Source organism: Pangasianodon hypophthalmus, chromosome 19 (genome assembly GCF_027358585.1).
Source record: "Pangasianodon hypophthalmus isolate fPanHyp1 chromosome 19, fPanHyp1.pri, whole genome shotgun sequence".
NCBI lineage: Eukaryota > Metazoa > Chordata > Actinopteri > Siluriformes > Pangasiidae > Pangasianodon > Pangasianodon hypophthalmus.
In genome coordinates this window covers 5,882,418-5,901,235 of record NC_069728.1, presented here as the reverse complement: position 1 = coordinate 5,901,235, position 18,818 = coordinate 5,882,418, and the positions used below count along the sequence as shown (strand labels likewise).

Here is an 18,818-nt window from a genome sequence, read left to right as displayed (position 1 = left end):
GAACATGTAAAAGCCAAAGGCTATTTGCACCCAAGTGAAAATAGGAATGTGTACATTTGCACTGCAATTTAGTCAATACCAATTTCAACTTGATGGCCAGAAAGCACACGTACTCCAGCATGATGTGCACGACTTACATCTTAATAACTTCACGTGCAACTTGTTTGCTAAGTGGAAAATTATCAGTGTGGTAAGTATCATTCCATCATAGTGCTAATTAATTTAATCCCCATGTTTTTGCCCTGTGATAAACAGATTCAGCTCAGGTTTCTTTCACAGAACTTTCCTCCCATGATTAATGGACATAACCTACTTTTTTTAGTCAATAAAACATGACTGTTAGCAACTGAATAAATCCACCAACTTGCCTAAAAAGAACAATGTATTACCTAGTTAGGTCTCCCTCTATCACATGACATTCTCCACCAGTCTGGTAGGGTGAAGGATAACCCTTGCTTAGCAAACTTGGCTACTGGTTATGATACAATAAGAAGCCTAATGGTAGCTAGTTTGCTATTATATATGGTTTAAAATGTAACAGTTAGCCTGATGTTAGCTAAATTGCTGGTTGTGTTATAATTGTGTATATAATAACCGCAGCTTGTGACCATAGATTTTGGTGGGGCAGGATGACATTCATAATGACATAGCCTTCAGCAAAATTAAGTCAAGAGGCTATCACACTTGATTATGCTGTAGGCTACTATATAATGAATTTTTAGAGTAACAGACTGTTGTAATAGACTGTTGTGAGTTGACAACATACAGCCATGGAGGTTGTTTTGAGTGGTTTTAGATGTACCTTTGCTCAACTGTGCTCAGTATAGCAGGTGTGTTTCCCATTCCCACATCATTAACTAGGGTTGACAGGTTTCAGCAAAATTTCCAGCCCAACTACATCTCAGAATTCACACACAAGCCCTGAATTGGACATTGGTAAAGGGAATCAGATTTTTCTATTTTTTAGACATACTGTCCCCACTCACACTTTGCCTTTGTTTACAGAAATTTATATGATTTAATGTGATCATTTGCTATAAAACATACATACAGTATCCTGGCAAATGACCCTGTCATTAACTGTCCTGTTTACTACTCTGTCTCCACTGAAAATGTTCATAGAGTGAGCATGGGGCAGCATGATTCCTGTCCCAATGGGCCTCTATTAGCTGTTTTTGCAGTTCCCATTTTAAGCATGCTGTACCACAATTGTGCAACATCTAGAAAGGTGACCAAATTACTGACACAAATCACTAATATATATGATATATCTGGTTGAGCTCTGCCCCACCTGCCCCTATGGATGAGTATATAATAATATAATTAGCACAATAGTAACTATCTTGTTAAGGAACTTAGCTAGCTACTAGTCTGCTGGAGAGGTAACATTAGCTGAACTAACAACTGTCCTTAGGTAGCTTATCTAGTACTATATCAGTGACCAAGACGGTGGCGCGGTAGCACGCAGCGGCCACTTTGGGTCCACAAATATGGTGCTCATACAACAACCGCTGCATCCGCAGAACCACCAGCATTGCGGATAACCCCTCTCATGGACTCTTCACCCTTCTGCCATCTGGCAGAAGGTACAGGAACATCCGTCCCACCACCCCAACAGTTTCTTCCCTGAGGCAGTCAGATCACTCAACATCCGGCTGCCTCCCAACGCCCGTCTAGGCTGGAGAGATCGTCAAACACCTAACCGAGGATGACTCAATACCACTGTACACCACACTTTACAAAGCTACATCAAACACTTTATGGAACACCAAATGTATTGCTGCTACCCTACCAGTCTGTGTATTTATTTTCCTGTGTATTTATTGTCCTTCACTCATCTACACTTTATGTAGTCTTGTGTACTGTTATGTGTTACACCAGGGTCCTGGAGAAACGACACTTTCTTCCAGTGTATACAAGCTATACAGAAGAATGACAATAAAAACCCATTTGAACTGACTACGGTGTTGTTTTCATCTGCAGCCACTCTCAAACAGTCATGCTGTACCCAAACACACTCTGTATACCCAACCAATAGCAGAACAATTCGTCCTCAGTCTTCCTGCAGAGACACATTAAATATAACAATGAAAAAGTCACATGCATGGTTTGAGGTAGCTCTACCATTGTCCTCCAGGGGCTGACTTGGCAGAATGCTGGACTGCGTATCTGTGCTTGGGGACTGAGGTGGTTTCTCTGGTGTGAGGCCACCGTTAGACACAGTCGACTGGGGCTTTCTAGGGGGAGGTGGAGGAGGCACAGTAGGTCTTTGCACAATCACCATCTTCGGAGCAGGTGAACTTTTCCCTAAAGAGAGGACTAAGAGGTTAATAATCAAGTAAACTCCAAAACGGCATAATCCAAAGATTGCATTAATACATGCCAAACACACTAATTCATATGTGGAATTACTTTGCAGATGACTCATAAATGAGATGCTCATTTCTGTACCTCTCAGTCATTCAGGCTATGAGAGACATGTTGCCGTGCACCACCACAATAGCATTTGTTAAATGCTTCACATACCAACACATACCAACCCTCCCAATGAAAAGTCCATCCCAATGCATGAAAAGTTTAACAGTAAAATTCTGTAACGTAACTATCCCTTCAAAATAATGAGTAAAATTAAAAAATAAAGGATATATCATGAGAAAATGAAAATAAAATCTAATTTGTCCAATAAATTGGAAAACAATCAGTAAAACTTCAATCAAGTCATAATTTGAGCATCTGCATAACTTATCAGAGGTACACTGTCATGTAGGTTTTTTATTTTTTAAGGAAATTGGTTGGTAGATTGTTATTAGCAGGCATTTATTATTTATTTACTTACTTAATTACTTTCTTATTTATTAACACTCACTGGTCACTTCAATAGGGCCACCGGTACAACTGCTTAGTCACACAATTATCCCATCTGCTAATCATATGGCATCCAGCCCAATGCATAAAATCATGCAAATATAATTCAAGAGCTTCAGTTAATGTTGACATCATACATTAGAATAGGAGTAAAATGTGCTATTACTTATGCTTGGAGCCTCCTTCACCTGAAAATCACCTGCAGCTGCTGAGGATGGCCTGCATGGATAGCCTAAAGAGCACCATGAGATTGCTGTGGATGGTACCACACAGATGCCCTAAAGATGGCTGTGGATGTTGTTCTAACCCTATCCTAAAGACTGCACTTGCCAAAACCAGTTCATGTTTAAGTTTCAGTCATTAAACAGTCGATAACTTCATTTTGATAGACGTAAAGTTAAAACTGTAATGAAATCAGAAATGACTCTGATGCTCATACTCAAGTTCCTTTCAACACACTTAGCACTGCTTGACTCTATTGTATACAGTTATAGAAGAGAAATGAGTTATAATCATATCGTTGCCTCTGACTTGCTCATTAGGGATAAACTAAAAAATTTTAAATTTATATCCGAATTTCTGTAAAGCTGCTTGTGACAATGTCCATTGAATAAAACATGAATTGAATTGATATCAGTGATTTTGACTGTGGCATGGTTGTTGGTACCAGATGGGATTGTTTGAGTATTTTAGAAACTGTGATTTTTCCACATGCAACAGTCTGAAGAGTTTATAGAGAATGGTGTGAAAAACAAAGTTCTAAGGGCAGAAATGTCTTGTTGATGAGAGAGGTCAGAGGGAAATGGCCAGACTGGCTCAACAAAAAAGCTATGGTAACTCAAATAACCACTGTTTACAACCATGGTGAGAAGAAAAGCATCCCACAATGCACAACATGCCCAACCTTGAGGCGGATGAACTTGAGCAGAAGACCACATCGGGTTCTACTCCTGTCAGCCAAGAACAGTAATCTGAGGCTACAGTGGGGTGGGATGATTCAGCTGCCTCATGAATCATCTGAATGGATAATTGCATGAATGAACTGGGGTACAGGTGTTCCTACTGAAGTAGCTTAACAAAATACAAAACCTTCTCTGAACCTTGCATTAAAATATTTGGAAATCTATTTTTTCTTTTTTTTTTACTTGCAAAATAAGACAGAATAGGATAATGCATAAAACAGGCATTTAAGACCAACTTTCTATTAAAAAGAAATGTATGGTGCTGAAGACTTTAAAAACAGTACTGATAAACATAATTTTCTGTTCTTATTAAGGTGTTCATTCTTGACTAAAGTATAAACAGGCCAGATAAACTAAACATTCACTTACTGTGATCCTGCTTATTAAGGACTGTTTCATAGGGCTGGGTGTTATATTCTCTTGCTGGTGCTTCTTCAGCCTTGTTCTCATAGTCAACAGGGGGGAAATCAGGAAGAGTCACAAGAGTTTCAGGGGCATTTGGGACCTCCACATGTGAGAATGGTTCAGCATGGGCTGTCTCAGGTGGCTCAAGTGGAGCATTGCTAGGCAGATCTGTCTCAAGTACAGGCAGAATTTCAGGTGTGGATGACTGAGAGCCTGATGTAGACTTTCGTTTAGCCTTTTCCAAAAGAGTAAGCAGTCGTTGATCACAATGGTTATGCTTAACAGGGGTCATCTCTTCAGCTCTCGCGAGGGCAGAGACCACTGAAATGGGCTTGGGTGAGCTGGACAGTGGAACTTCCAAGGGCTTCTCTGTGTGGTCAATTGCTTTGTGGGATTCAGTCACCCTGTTTTCTTCCATTGACTTGACATGCGTTGATGGAGTTAAAAATGTTGGTGAAGGACTGAATGTAAAAGCAGCATTTGAATCTGGGGTTTCTATTGCTGGAATAGGGGTGTCTGTACGAGATAGAGCTGGACTGCTGGACACTGGAGAAACAGAAAGAGAAGCCCCAGGAAATGAATGCTCAGGAGTAACATTGGCAAATATATCTAGAACAGAAGTGCCACCATCAGAAAAGTCCTCGGGAATAATTGGAGGTGGAATATCCATATCAAGAATATCAGAGATTTCTGGAATGGAGGTTGGATCCTTTGGTAAACCATTTGAAAATATATCTGCTGTTGGACTTGTTACATTGGAATTAAGTCTAATAGGAATTTCTGGCCTTGGGTTCTCAATTTGAGGACCATTTTGGGAAACAGGTTCTGGAACTGTCAGGGCAGGAGGTTTTGAGACTGCAACTGCAGGAGGAGAAATAACTGGAGCAGAGATAGCAGGGTTCGCTCTAACAGGTGGAACAAGAGCTTTGGGAACCAAAGGCTTATTAACTGTGGCCTCAGCCTTGGCAGGAGTGGAAATGGTAGAATCTGAATGATCAAGGACAGGGGTAGCTGGTACATCCCATTCTGAGGGGTTTGTCTTCTCTTTCTCATCCTTGTCTGTCTTGTTGAATACGGACTTCTTGAATGGTGTAGAGACTTTGGCTGGTCTCTCCAAAACTTGGGGCTTTTGGATAGACTCAGTTTTGGGTGTCTGTTCTAAGACCGGAATAACAGGACTCATGGGCTGAATCTTCTTATCTTTCAGGGCTTGTTTGATAAGATCTGCTTCCTTCTTCTGGTTCTTATCCAGCAAAATAGGCTTTGCCTTTACTGTTGAGTTTTCAGGTTGAGAAACTTGGTGGTTCTTTTTGTCATCTTTAAAGACCACACGAGGGGCTAATCTGTTCTCTACAGCTGAATTGATTGATGCAATTAGGGGGTTGCTGATTTTTGTGTTGGGAGATACTGGGGGGATAGTTTTGGGTTTCTCTGGGATGGCAGGTTTGATTCGGATCTTCAAAGATTCATCATTCTGGAATTTTTCCCTCAGGGTCTTAACTTTCACGTCTTCACCCTGGGGAGCAATAAAACATATGTACAGGAAAATTCTTTACATAATGCAAAGCATGCGCAGTCTTTTTTTTAATGAACAAAGTAGTGAGATAGACTTAACTCAAGTCAAATTCCTAAACCAGAATCATGCTATTTCCCTTTTCAATTCATGTTAGTAAACAAAATTGAAACAAAATGTCCAGCTGTCTTTGTCCTGGGAAGCTGAATATCTGTAGTTACCATATTTGCTGTCTGATGTTCTGAAATTAGGTGTTTTATATATAGATAATATTTATGTTACACACTACACGGTATATTTCTTACATAATCATATAAAGCACAAAAATCTCAAAAAGAGCTAATTCCCTTCAAATAAGTCATGATATGCAAACCAAACTTGCCTGTTCCATCGTATGTGGTACCAATTTGTAATCCTTTTTCAAAGAATCAGCACCATCAACTCTGTCTTCTCATTGTTAATCCAACAAATTACCCACTGTAAATTAATCCAATCCAACAAGAGATACCATACGTATAAGCAAAACAAATCCAAAGTAATGTTTGTGACCCAAGCTATACGACTGTGTTGTTGGAATGAAGGCGGATGGACCATTCACGAGTAAATCACTGAAAAGCACTTGGTCCTGTTAGACGAGTCCCGCCCGGGTATGACAGAGAGTCATCAACACACTTCTGACTGTTTTCTTGCACAAAGAATGTGGTTCAGCAGGCATGGCCTGGGCTGATCACAAGCAGCAGCTGCCTGCGTAGTAGGAGTGCTTTGGGTATCGCCTTAGTTTCAGCTCATTTTCTTCTGGGACATGAAGGGATTACTCCCATTATTAATCATCGATATTAATTGTAGACATGAATGTATTGTACTTGCTGTTGCTGTTTTTGGATAACAAGGGTTGGGGCATCATAAGAAAGGCAAGATACTGCCTTACTGTTTTACAAACAATGTTCAGTTAAATAGCAAGCATTTTTAGAAAATTATTGTGAATTTCATGTGTGTACATTTGCACTTTTATAGATAACATTTCAAAAGAGCCATGATTGGGTTCTTACTTTGTTGAATTACTCTGTTGTATCATTTGAACTCTGACAGTGTTAACACAAATAATAGCACAATGACTTTTACAATATTGAATAGACTATTGCAGTGCTCAGGTAGGGCTTTTAACGCTTAGTCTTACACACACCTACCACATCAGCATATGGAGCTCAGCCATCTTTGGTTTACAAAATTGTAATGGGCGTGTTCTCTTTGTCATGCACTTTTCTGAAATCCAGTCTGGGGACCAAAAAAGCCTGTGCCTACTTTTGCACTGTGTACCCACATACACCAAGAGGTATAGGAACTCAGTGTGTGTTATGAAGAAGGGTGTAAATGAGGGTGCAAACAAACTTAAGCAGCAAAAAGTCAATTAATATCATCACAGTTTTTTTCCTAGCCACCGATGTGTATATTTAATTTTTTTTTTTAGGTTCACTAGTTTACATTTTAATGTAAATTTTGATACATCAGAGCATTATTTTCATAAACGTCAGCGAAAATGATTAATTACAGCTTTACAAGTTTAATAGCAGCACAAGAACAAGGACACACATTACTGTAGGCTAGATCTTAATCCTAAATAGATTTTTCTCCATGAGTGGGCAGAAGGTATGATTTGGGGTTCTTTTGAGTGCAATTTGCGAATCTGACCAAACATGTTGGATTTGTTTGGCAACGGTCTCATTATTCTGAGTTATTTAGATGGACAACATTTAAACAACTGATAGGCAATATTACTGTATTCTTTTTTTTTTTATAAATGCCTGGAATAAAATTACAACTGTAAAATATGTATCTACTCTGACAACGAATAACGAAACAACTTCTAGGAGTTTTCGAATGGGACGAAAATGTAGTCTTAATGTGTAAGTCATGAATAAAATATGAACACAATTAGGTTAACTACTGTTTAAGAGAAACATCAATGCCTGTTTAGAGGTGGAAAATGTGCAGTGACTGCTTAATTCTGTTGTGCGTAAACTGCACATCAGTGTTATCGTGCAGCCTTATTTTTAGACTGTAACCATGACAGATAAGCGAGAACCATGTAAAAGCAATACATCACCACAGATCTGTTTTACAGTATGCCTGCTAATCACATACAGTATTCGGCATGCCAGTACATAGTGGTGGATATCTTAGAATGGTGCAAAACAAATAAATGAATAAAATGAATTTTATTTCAATCATGATGTATTTTATTGTGTATCTGTTTTTTTTGTTTTTTTTTCAGAATACCAAGTCCCTGCCAGGCACATCGGTCAAATTTTGTTAAACTATTTTGGTACTTTCTGTTCTTTTTCCATTCTGTGCTGCTTAAAAGGTAGAACCTGTCCAGCATTTTGGTAAAATTTAGTTAAATTGTCTTTAGCCAAAATAATTACCCAGTACTCTGGGGATTGTATCACACACGAAAACCTTAAAAGTGAAACATAAATTAGAAGTGAATCAATTTTTTTTTCTAGAGGAAACCCTGACACCTGTAAAGGGCTGGAACACTTTCATTCAAAGAAATGGAGATCATGTAGAAAAACGACACACCTTTGTGACAATGAAAAAAAAATATGCATAAATAAGGTTTTGACTCACCCAGATACCTAGACTGTAAAAGAAAGAGTTACCTTGAGAAGAGAGAACTTGCCAATATGCACATATTAATGAGATTTATTGAAGAAAAAAACAAGGTATAATTTGTTCGTGTTTATTGGTACAGTATTACATGGTGGGATATGTAAATCGAGAAAAAAAAAGAAATCTCCTAAAAATCCACTGTAGAATGTCATCTTCATTGAGATAAAAATAAGACGTCCTTTTACATTAACAAACCATTAGCTGAGGTAAAGTTAAAATAGGTCTAGAAACATACTCAAAGCATTAATGATCCTCCTTCTTTTCTCCTGGCTTCACAATCTTCTTTTTATATCCCAAGTGTAGTTTATGAACTTTAAAGGGCCAAAATGGCTCTCAGATTAAAACAGGACTCTGGCCATAAAATAGGGAGTATTAGTCATTACAGGTAATGAAATACAAGGAGAATTGGCTGCTCATGTCTCTATCTCTATCTCTCTCTCTCACACACACACACACACGCACGTCGCTAGCAGGTTTTGATCTTGGTTTAATTTTGGATAGAAAAATAACAGGTGTATGTGGTTATGTGGTCTGTGTTTTTGGTGTACCTACTGTGAAGGCAATTTACCAGAAATGGACAGTAAGGTTGATTTACAAATTAATGCGTGTGTGTGTGTGTGTGTGTGTGTGTGGGTGTGTGGGTGGGTGTGTTTGGGAATGCACATGTAGATGAGTGAGCTCATGCATGTTTTGTGGTTGCGCCAGTGTGCGTGGTGACACAGAAGGCATCTAAAAAACCATTTAAACAGCAAGCCACATGGCAGGAGAGCTGGAGAATGAGACCAGACTGCACTAAAATACCACAGGTTTATTAGCACATGACCCAGTTAGTGATAGGCTCCGCAAATTCTTTTGCTTGTTTAGTTTTTTTTTTTTTTTTTTTTTTTTACAGTAGCAAGATTCGTTGCTTAATTAGTGTTAATACTTAACAAAAAGTATACAATCTTGCACACTTTGGAACTGTATCTTAGAAAATACAAATCCATATACAGTACTGTGCAAAAGTCTTAGGCACCCTATTTTCTTTTAGTACAAACTTTGTTATAGATTTTTAGTTTATGACTTCTACATTATTGATTCAGTACAAAAACATTTTAGATTCCAAACATTAGTTTTCCAGCACAAAATTAAATGTCTACAGAAAAATGTTTGTATGTCAGTAAAGAAAGCAACATATTATGTAAGAGACACTTTTCAGACCAAAAAAAAAAAACATAATGAAGGCTGCTGGGTTTCGCTCCAAAAATAAGAAGCAAATGTGACAGTCAAAGTCTCCAGAAGAACTGTGGCTGCTTCTGCAAGATGCTCAATAACACTTACAGCTCATTTCCTTATAAAACTGCACACATTGTACCTGAGACTACTGTTTTTTTTTAAAGCAAAGGATCGTCACACCAAATATTGACTTAGTTTAATTTAGTACTGTTTACTGCTCTTTATAGTATTTTTTAAATGAAGAAACATTTAATTTCATTATTTTTGAAGACATGTTCGCTCTACAGCATTTCTTTGCATGTGCCTAAGACTTTTGCACAGAACTGTATATTGGAGAGTTTGTATCCTTTTGAAATGAGTTTAAGGATCAATTATGAAGTTTTAACTTTCAGGAAACACAATCGCTTGCTCCCAGTTATTTACAACATGTTTATCTACTGGAGAGTCTGTCAGCCTTTACTTACTCAATTATCTTATCATGAGCCTTGTGCTATGACATTTGGGGTATTTTAACTGCCTGCTTTTCTTCACTGTACCCAAAGGATGTGCGCCACATTGTTAATAAACCAAACATGCACAGGTGTTGACAGCAATGTAAACCACAGAGGGGAATTTTTGACACATGTAGATATTGCTTGGGTTCCATGATGAGCTTGCATCACTTAAGCCTGCCTATTTTATGGCACAGAGGTCCGGCGGAAAGAATGAACACTATTATCATCATCAGCATTATTGTTGGCATTACTGTTATTTACAAAATGAATTTGGCAAACCAATGATCTGATGCCTTAAAGCCATGTTTACCCTTAAAACACGTCTCAAGTCGGCCTCAAGGGCTCCACTGACTTATAAAATAAAAATCCCTTTTTCAATGTCATGTTTTTTTTTGTCTTATTAGTATTGTACAAAAGCTATAGAGAAGGAACAGTTCAGTCACTGATTCAGCTTGTTTTGGCAACATCCACTGTCGCAATGTCTTCTCCATATGAGCTGCTCAGAAGTCTTTCCCGCAAAAAAGAAAGAAAGAGAGAGATTTTGGCAAAGTCACTCCTTGAGTCAGATCTCTGTCTGAAAGGTCCACAGAGAAAGACGAAGTCTCTTTTTTCATTTCTGCATAGCTCTCTAGCAGCAGAATCTCAAATAGATCAGGGAGCAAAACCAAACAAACCCAAATGGATGAATCACATAATCCTATGGATGGATCAAATGGATTACTCTGTAATCGGTTGCTCTGGCCTGGACTATGCAGCGAGATGACAGTGCAGAGACTGGGATTATGCAGGATCATGAAGCAGTGATTTCTTGAACTCTCACTTGAGTGAGCGTGAGTGTATGTGTGTGTGTGTGTGTGTGTGTACAGTGGAATGAGGCACCTCTCAGACTTTGTACTCATACTACCTTGGCTAGATGCCATGAGAGTGAAACAGAAAAAGAGAGCAAAAGAATGACAGAGTGAGCAGAGAAAGAGTGTGAAGAAGATCATCATCATAATCGTCGTCATCATCATCATCATCATCATGATCATCAGCTGTGTATAATATTCCACGTTCAGTTTATGAGTGTAGGAAACACGGTGCGACACAAACAAAGAGCTCGATGGAAAGACAGAAAGAAGAGTTCTCCAGACAGAGTGAGATCCAGAGGCTGACTGAAGGCCAAGGAGGCTGGGGTGATCCATCACAGGTGAGCTCTGAATACCATCCACTCTCATGCAACCACACACACACACACACACACACACACACACACACACACTCTGTCGTCAGCCTGTCACTTCCATTCCTCTTACTTACACTCACACATATTCTCTTGATCACACACACTCTTGCACGCATACATGCACACGCACACACACACACACACACACACACACACACACACACACACAGAGCGGCTCTAAGGGTTTGGTCTCTTGCTACCCCCCTGAGCACTGTTCAGTTGTGTGCAGTCTTCCCATGATCCTTCACTTCTTCCCTTTGCAGATCTTGGCGTAGAGAGGGTCCTTCCCCTGGAAAAAGACATAATCTTGTGTCATTTTGCTATCAGTGATGAAACACTAATTCTAACTAAGTCCCGTGGACTATGTCCACTTCATATATCCACTTTACACAAATAATGTTGTTTGACTTTGCACTTATAAATAGGGACTAAAAAGTATGTATTCATAAGCATAAGATATTTAAATAGCATACATTTCATAACAAGATAATGCAAAAGATTTAAGAAACTTAAGAAAAGGAAAAAAGAACTTTAAAAATATATGTTAGGATCAGATATAAATAAATCAAGTTCTCATTATAAATCCTGCAAAAAATATTCTTGTGGTGCCATTGATTGGGAATACATATTACATCATAACATCATATATAAACTTATATACATATATAAACTTTCTCATCTAAAAGTAATGCAAAATTATACTTGAGTGGCAGTTTAAAAGTGTCCATATGTAAAGGCAAGTATTTGAAAGTACAATGTAAATTACATGTGCCAACAACTAATGATGCAGTCCTTGTGTAATGACATTTGATAGTATTGATATAATCGGTCTGGATTTTACTGGTTATCTAAAATATAGTTAATAAATAAAGTCTACTGGTAAGTGACTGAATTAGTAAATAGACAAACGAAAGAAATATTTGAGTCATCTTGGAGGTTTGCAACAACTTGTAAATAAAATGGAAGTAAAAAGCAAAAGAGTTTGAAATGTAACTAAGAAAGGATATTAATTTTAAATAGCACAAAATCTAAAACCCTAAAAAGATCCTTGCATTGGCACTTTCCACCTCTGTGCCTAGATCTGTTTACCCAGGCTACCTGGTATAGATGGGCTAGCAGGGCTAAACACTTCCTTTCTCTGAAGGAAAAAAAAACATAAAATAAGGATGAAATCTTGACATCCACATTATTTGCAAATATTACTTTTTTTCCGTGTGCATTGGGACTATTATATTTAAGCACGTTTCACTGACATGTCATCAGCAGTGATGGAAAAGGCTCGTGTGAAATACAATATCGGGAGTAATAAATATGAATGAGGTGGAATCCTTTCTTCAAACACAGATTTCTCAAAATGCCTTTGGAAAAACTAGATGTAAATAGACTAAACAAACAGTGCCAAAATCACGTCCAAAGAAATTACACAAAGGGACATCAGAATTGTAAGATTTGTGCGGTTTGAATGAAAGAGCTGGCTACAGAGCAGCTTTACCTTTTACCATGTTTAATATTGAGAAGAGACACAGAACACAAGGGAGTGTGTTCCTATGTGTATGCGTATGAGTTTTATGTCTACAGTGAGACCCAGCGCTTTAAGGCTCGGCTCTAACGGATTCACAACTGTAATGCTGAAATCTACTTACTGATCAGTAGTAGAATGTTTTTGATCTCTTCCATTCAATATTGTGACCAGCCATCACTGGGAGTCTCACAAATTAATGTGTATCCCTGCATTTCAGGTGACATCACACTGTATAACTACTGCCATCAATGTTATTGAGTTTGTTGCATTTAGAATGTGCATTTTCATTTATACTGAAAATCGATGCCGCAATACACTTCAATACAATACAATACATTTTCAAAAAGTGGCAGTGCAGCGTATCCTCCATGATGCTGACTTGTAGCTATAATCGGCTAGCTAGCTACATTACAAGACAAACAGGAAGTTCTCAACAGCAATTATTGCTAACATTATGAAAAGCAGCAACTTCCTCCCTATAATGACAACAAAGTGTATATACACCTCTTGATGAAACACTGGAATCGTTTACACACCCGAACTGTGCTCTTAAATGCTCTTAAATAATACATATTTTCATATATAAAGTATATAAGGATCATAGCCTATTTGATCTGCTTTTTTGTACTGTTTATTCTGTTTAGTCTGACGGCCATCCTTCACCTCTAGTTACCTCTAGTTAGTCACGTTGTCTAGCAAAGCCAGAAATTTTGTCCCAAATATGGCAAATGCAACTGGGATCATGTGACTGAAAAGCTAGGATGGTTAAAATAACTCATATTTGAAATGAGTAGTGGTTATCATGTTTTTCAAATAGCTGAATACATTTCCAGAGACCTTTTTTTTCCCCGATAGGCTTCACTTCTGCCATCACTTCCTACCAGAGATCCGAAAAAACTTCAAATACATGCAATTCCCTCAGACTAACAGCAGATGTCAGTAAAGCTCTTTGTATTGACTGGCAACACTCTGCTAGAAGTAATGAGGTTGCTCCATCTTCCTCACGCATTCTTTTTTTTTTTTCCGGAACTCAGGAGTATAGATGCCAAGCTCAGAAAAAAATAATAATAATGTTATAAGAGTAACTGCACTACAGCAGGTGCTATAGCTGCTTTAGACCTCATCCAGTTAGACTGTTCTCCTGCCTCCTGCTTCTGTTTTCACACCAATCCAGTTATTACAGTATAGCGAGCAGGACAGAGGAGGAAGACCCAGGAGGAGGCAGTGTGTGTTATTCTCAGGTACAAAGAAAGAATGACGGCTCAAAAACAGCAATGAAGCTGACTCGCAGTGGGAGCTCTGAGTCCTGCCTGCAGTCCATCCAAACCCACAGATCAGCCTGACACCAGTGAATCAACCAACACGATAATTATGACTCACTTATTCCCTAGTTCCCCCACTGTGAACGGAAGAGAGGAATGAAAAAAGAGAGATGAATGAGAGAAAGCAAGAAAAATAAGAGAAAGAAAGGCACTCCTCCTAACTGACAGACTCAGGGACTGACATTATAGCCTGAATAAAAGAGAAGCAAGTATTATAGAGAGAGAGGAGGAGAGACTGTGAGCTTATAGACCTTCACACTGAACACAGAATCTCTGCTATGGAGAAAAGCCGACCTGAACAGAGACAGATTGAAGCAGCTCACAAAAGCATTCTCGGTCATGACGCTTTACACTCACACACTGCCTGTGACACACATTCCCGCTAACGCCCCAGCCATCTCCTATCATACCCCCGACTGTCTTAAAGCACGGAGACAAGGAGAAGCAGAGCCATCATCTGTACTGCTACAGATGTTCTACAGGGACTGAGAAAGGCAGTCTGGTACGAACACATAAGCTGTTGCCAAAAAATTCCGGGATGCCCCGTCTAGCTATCTAGCTCAAAGTTCTTTGCTCTCAGCGGCAGAATTTTCTCCTCACACCTGTCGTTCTCTCTTTTTAACAGTTCCCTTTCCCACTGTCTCTCCTCACACACACTATGTGTGGCAGCCTGCAAAAAAACCATTTCATATGGTGAAAATTTCTACTAGACATATGCTGCATTCGACTTGAGGTCATAACTCGTAATTCATTGACTACAGATCACTGTTTTGAGGAGAAAAATATACATCACTCATCACAGTTAACTGGTTAACTTGTTGCTAACAAATGATGAACATTTTTTTTGTCATTTAGTACCTCGAAAGCAAAAATGTCATCATTCCGAGCTTCGGCAAGAGTGCAGCAATAGAACTGAAAACTATCCATGCATGCTCGGTACTGCTTATCCCACACTGGGTTGCACAATCAAACACATACTACAGACAATTTGGAAATGCCCCTTGGCCTACAATGAATGTCTTTGGACTGTAGGAGGAAACCTCCAAAGCACGAGGAGAACATGCAAACTCCATGCACACAGGGCAGAGGCTGGAATCAAACCCCCAACCCCAGAGGTGTGAGGCAACAGTGCTAACCACTAAGCCACTAAGCCACTGTGCCCCCTTCTGAATACTATTTATAGTAAATACAGTAAATATATAGTAAACTAAATATGTTTCCCTTTTGCACATATCTCAACCAAACGTTATAGCATTTTAAAAGTCCCAATTTTAAATGGGGAACATTGCAACATTTAAAGATTCCAGTTTGACAGCCGGGATCTGATTGCAAGCTAAGTTGATTGGGTGGCCCAAATCCGACTTTTCATCTTTCAGTGACATCTAATGGGTTTTCCTAGGATGCCACACATATCACCAACAGCAGTGGACTTTCAAGAATGGTATAAAATTCCCTGGCTAAAAACACCATCACCAATATATCCGCCAGCTCTAAGAGAATTTAAATACATTTTAAAATGTAAAAAATATCTTATATGCGTAAGGCCTGCTCTTTCCAGAGGTGCTGCATCTGTACGTGTCTCAGCGGCCATCCAGCATTATTAAGCCCCACACCACAGTAATGAGGCCAGTAGATCGGTGTGCATGCACACACTGACACACAGCTCTGTTTCTTCACACTTTATTAAAGTTTTATACAGCAGAGCCAGAGAGCAGCCGCTCCCCCCAGCCCTCTGTCTGCTGATCGAGGAGGCCACTTGGGTTTCTAGCCGCATACTACAGTAGTTCACAGAGGCACACATCAGTGCAGAACACTAAATTACACAGTAAGCTGACCCACCACTGAGAAATTATTGGGGTGTTTAACCATCCAAATTAAGACTTCAACCAAAACAAATGAAAGTAAACACAAAATGAAGAAAAATCTACACATACTAAAAACGTTCATAGTAAAATATGTTTCTTCATTCGTATTAGAAAGATATGTATATGTACACTGCCTCAAGCTTAGTATTGCAAGCCAGACATATAGCATTGGCTAAATCGTTAAACACGGCCAAGAACCGCCTGCTTTCACAGGCAGAGGCAGTTTGACTGACACTGCAAACTTCCAATCATGTTTAACTGCCACTAAATGTTCCAAACAAAACTCTTCAAACACATTTAAGATTGGGATGCTGACTTTTTCCAATGCAGTGACCCTGAAAAACTCGTATCATAGGATTTAAAAATTTGATTTCCCATAAAAAAGTCTGTGTACACAAAATTGTGGAAATTCTGATGCTAATGCATGACCATGACAACTGAGGTTCATCCAATTCTGTTCTATATACACTGAGCCTCAAATACACATTTAGCCTTCATAACACCTTCATAAGCACAGCATAAGCTTATGTCAAAATTATGTGACTTTCTACAAAAGAGAGGAGACAGAAGAAAACCCAAATATCATATGTATGTGTATGTATATATCATATACACTCACCAAGCACTTTAGTAGGAACACTATACTAATACTGGGTAGGACCTCCTCTTGCTCTCAAAACAGCCTCAATTCTTCGTGGCACAGATTCCACAATTTCCGATGACGATAAAAATCATGTTGACACGATTACATCACACAATTCCTGCAAATTTTTCATGTGCACTTTCATGCTGCGAATGCTTTCATGCTGTCGGTGCCAAATTCTGACCCTACCAGCTGTGTGCCTCAGCAGAAATCGAGATTCATCAGACCAAGCTACGTTTTTTCAGTCTTTGACTGTTCTGTTTTGGTGAGCCTGTGCCCACTGCAGCCTCAGCTTTCTGTTCTTGGCTGAAAGGAGTGGAACCTGACGTGATCTGCTGTTGTAGCTCATCCGCTTCAAGGTTTGACATGTTGTGCACCTCATTCTAAACCTAGGTAAACTGCGTGTTCTGAGATGCTTTTCTGTGCACCACAATTGTACAGTATGATTATCTGGGTTACTGTAGCCTTTCTGTCAGCTTGAACCAGTCTGATCATTCTCTGTTGACCTCTCTCATCAACAAGGCATTTTCCATCTGCAGAACTGCTCAATTCTCAGTAAACTCTAGAGACTGTTGTGAGTGAAAATCCCAGGAGATCAGCAGTTACAGAAATACTCAAACCACCACTAACAATCATGGCATGGTCAAAATCACTGAGATCACATTTGTTTCCCCATTCTGATGAACATTACCCAAAGCTGCTGGCGCGTATCTGCATGATTTTATGCATTGCATTGCTGCCACATGATTGGCTGATTAGATAATTGCATGAATGAGTATGTGTACAGGTGTTCCTAATAAAGTTCTGAGTGAGTGTATATATATTAGTTATCTTTACAAAGAGTGCATTTATTAGCTGGCTTAGCTGCGGGTTATTAGCTGGCTGGCTTAGTCACCACAACTTCTCTAGTTTATATTACTTATGTAAAGTGTTTCTTAAATATACAAAATTGGTTATTATCTTGACTATTATGTTATCTTCTTAATTTTTCTTGCTAGCTATTGACCCACTAGAGAGAATCTAATGAGTTTCAGATCTTAATTCACTGAAACACATTCCTGCATATTATGTAGCTACAATCACTGGGAGGGGGGGAAATCTTAACCGCCTGAATGTAATTGTATAATTTGCGCTTTGGTTAACGCACTATCAAGTCAGTGGATATGGTTGCATTTCCTAGACTTTATTCAAATTCAAAGGCTAATTAAACATGCATGTGCAATTGTATTTCCCTCATGAGAGAGCATAATTTGAGACATAATTCAGTTGCAAAATTCAAATTCAATTGCATTTTGTGCACAGCAATATAAATGGCTGCCACAATTAAAATGCACATGTAATAGCATTCCTTTCATTTGATATTGCATTTCTTCATGCTCCCACTTGGCCAACAATAAACTGCGTTTGCAATCCTGTTTGTATTTGCACTTTCACAGAAGTAGAGCTGTCAATCAGTTGCTGTTGGTGTGACTTTAGGCTGCATGATATGGACAAAAATAGCACGTTGAGCTTAATACTACTGCATACTGAGATTGTGTACTGTTAGTGAAGCTATAATAATTCAACAATGTTACAATTTGTCAAAACAGCTACAGAAATCCATACACTTTTCAAGTAGAATACACTCTGCAAAACTTAATCTGAGATGGTGATACGGAACGAGACAACACAACACAATACAACACAGATGCTTAGATGTTGAGTGGTGTGATGTTCGTGGATATGCCATGCCAGATTGTCATTCAAAATCAATGCTACTCAACAGCTCTGATACACTCTCTGATACTCACACACCTCAGGCAGCTTTGGGGGAATAAAGGAATATTTTCTCATACATAAAATAAAATAAAATAAAAAATATATTGACAGAAACTTCAAAAAGCACATACCATTTTAGGTAGCAGCAGGCAAGGGTGGAGGGATGACAGAGGACAGAAAAGAGAGACACAGAGTATAACAAGTCAAGAAAGACTGAGAGAGAGAGAGAGAGAGAGAGAGAGAGAGAACACTCGGCCACTATGTAGTGGATCTGTGTGACGGTGGAGTGAGGTGGCGGGGTGGAGATGTGCTGACGTGGCGTCACGGCTGGAGCAGGCTGACATTAAGAGGAGGAGGAA

General features: G+C 39.0%; 2 protein-coding genes across 14 annotated transcripts in view; both read right to left on the bottom strand.

The window, feature by feature from the left end:
• LOC113545193 (FYN-binding protein 1) overlaps positions 1 to 7,199 on the bottom strand; it is a 15,631-nt gene extending 8,432 nt beyond the window's left edge. The window contains exons 1-3 of the mRNA XM_053242188.1: positions 6,128 to 7,199; positions 4,197 to 5,748; positions 2,125 to 2,307 (exon numbers count right to left, since the gene is read on the bottom strand). Coding sequence (XP_053098163.1) covers positions 2,125 to 2,307; positions 4,197 to 5,748; positions 6,128 to 6,136 — 1,744 coding nt within the window. The 5' untranslated portion in view covers positions 6,137 to 7,199. The remainder of the gene's footprint in view (positions 1 to 2,124; positions 2,308 to 4,196; positions 5,749 to 6,127) is intronic.
• A 399-nt stretch (positions 7,200 to 7,598) lies between these two features.
• The window catches only part of dab1a (DAB adaptor protein 1a), a 356,465-nt gene continuing 345,245 nt past the window's right edge, over positions 7,599 to 18,818 (bottom strand). For 10 of the 13 annotated variants that reach the window (XM_034313587.2, XM_026944630.3, XM_034313586.2 and 7 more), the window contains one exon: positions 7,600 to 11,638. In XM_034313587.2, coding sequence (XP_034169478.1) covers positions 11,594 to 11,638 — 45 coding nt within the window. In that variant the 3' untranslated portion in view covers positions 7,600 to 11,593. Of the gene's footprint in view, positions 11,639 to 18,818 lie in introns of all 13 variants that reach the window. The other 3 variants (XM_026944633.3, XM_026944638.3, XM_026944634.3) reach the window with 1 other exon arrangement.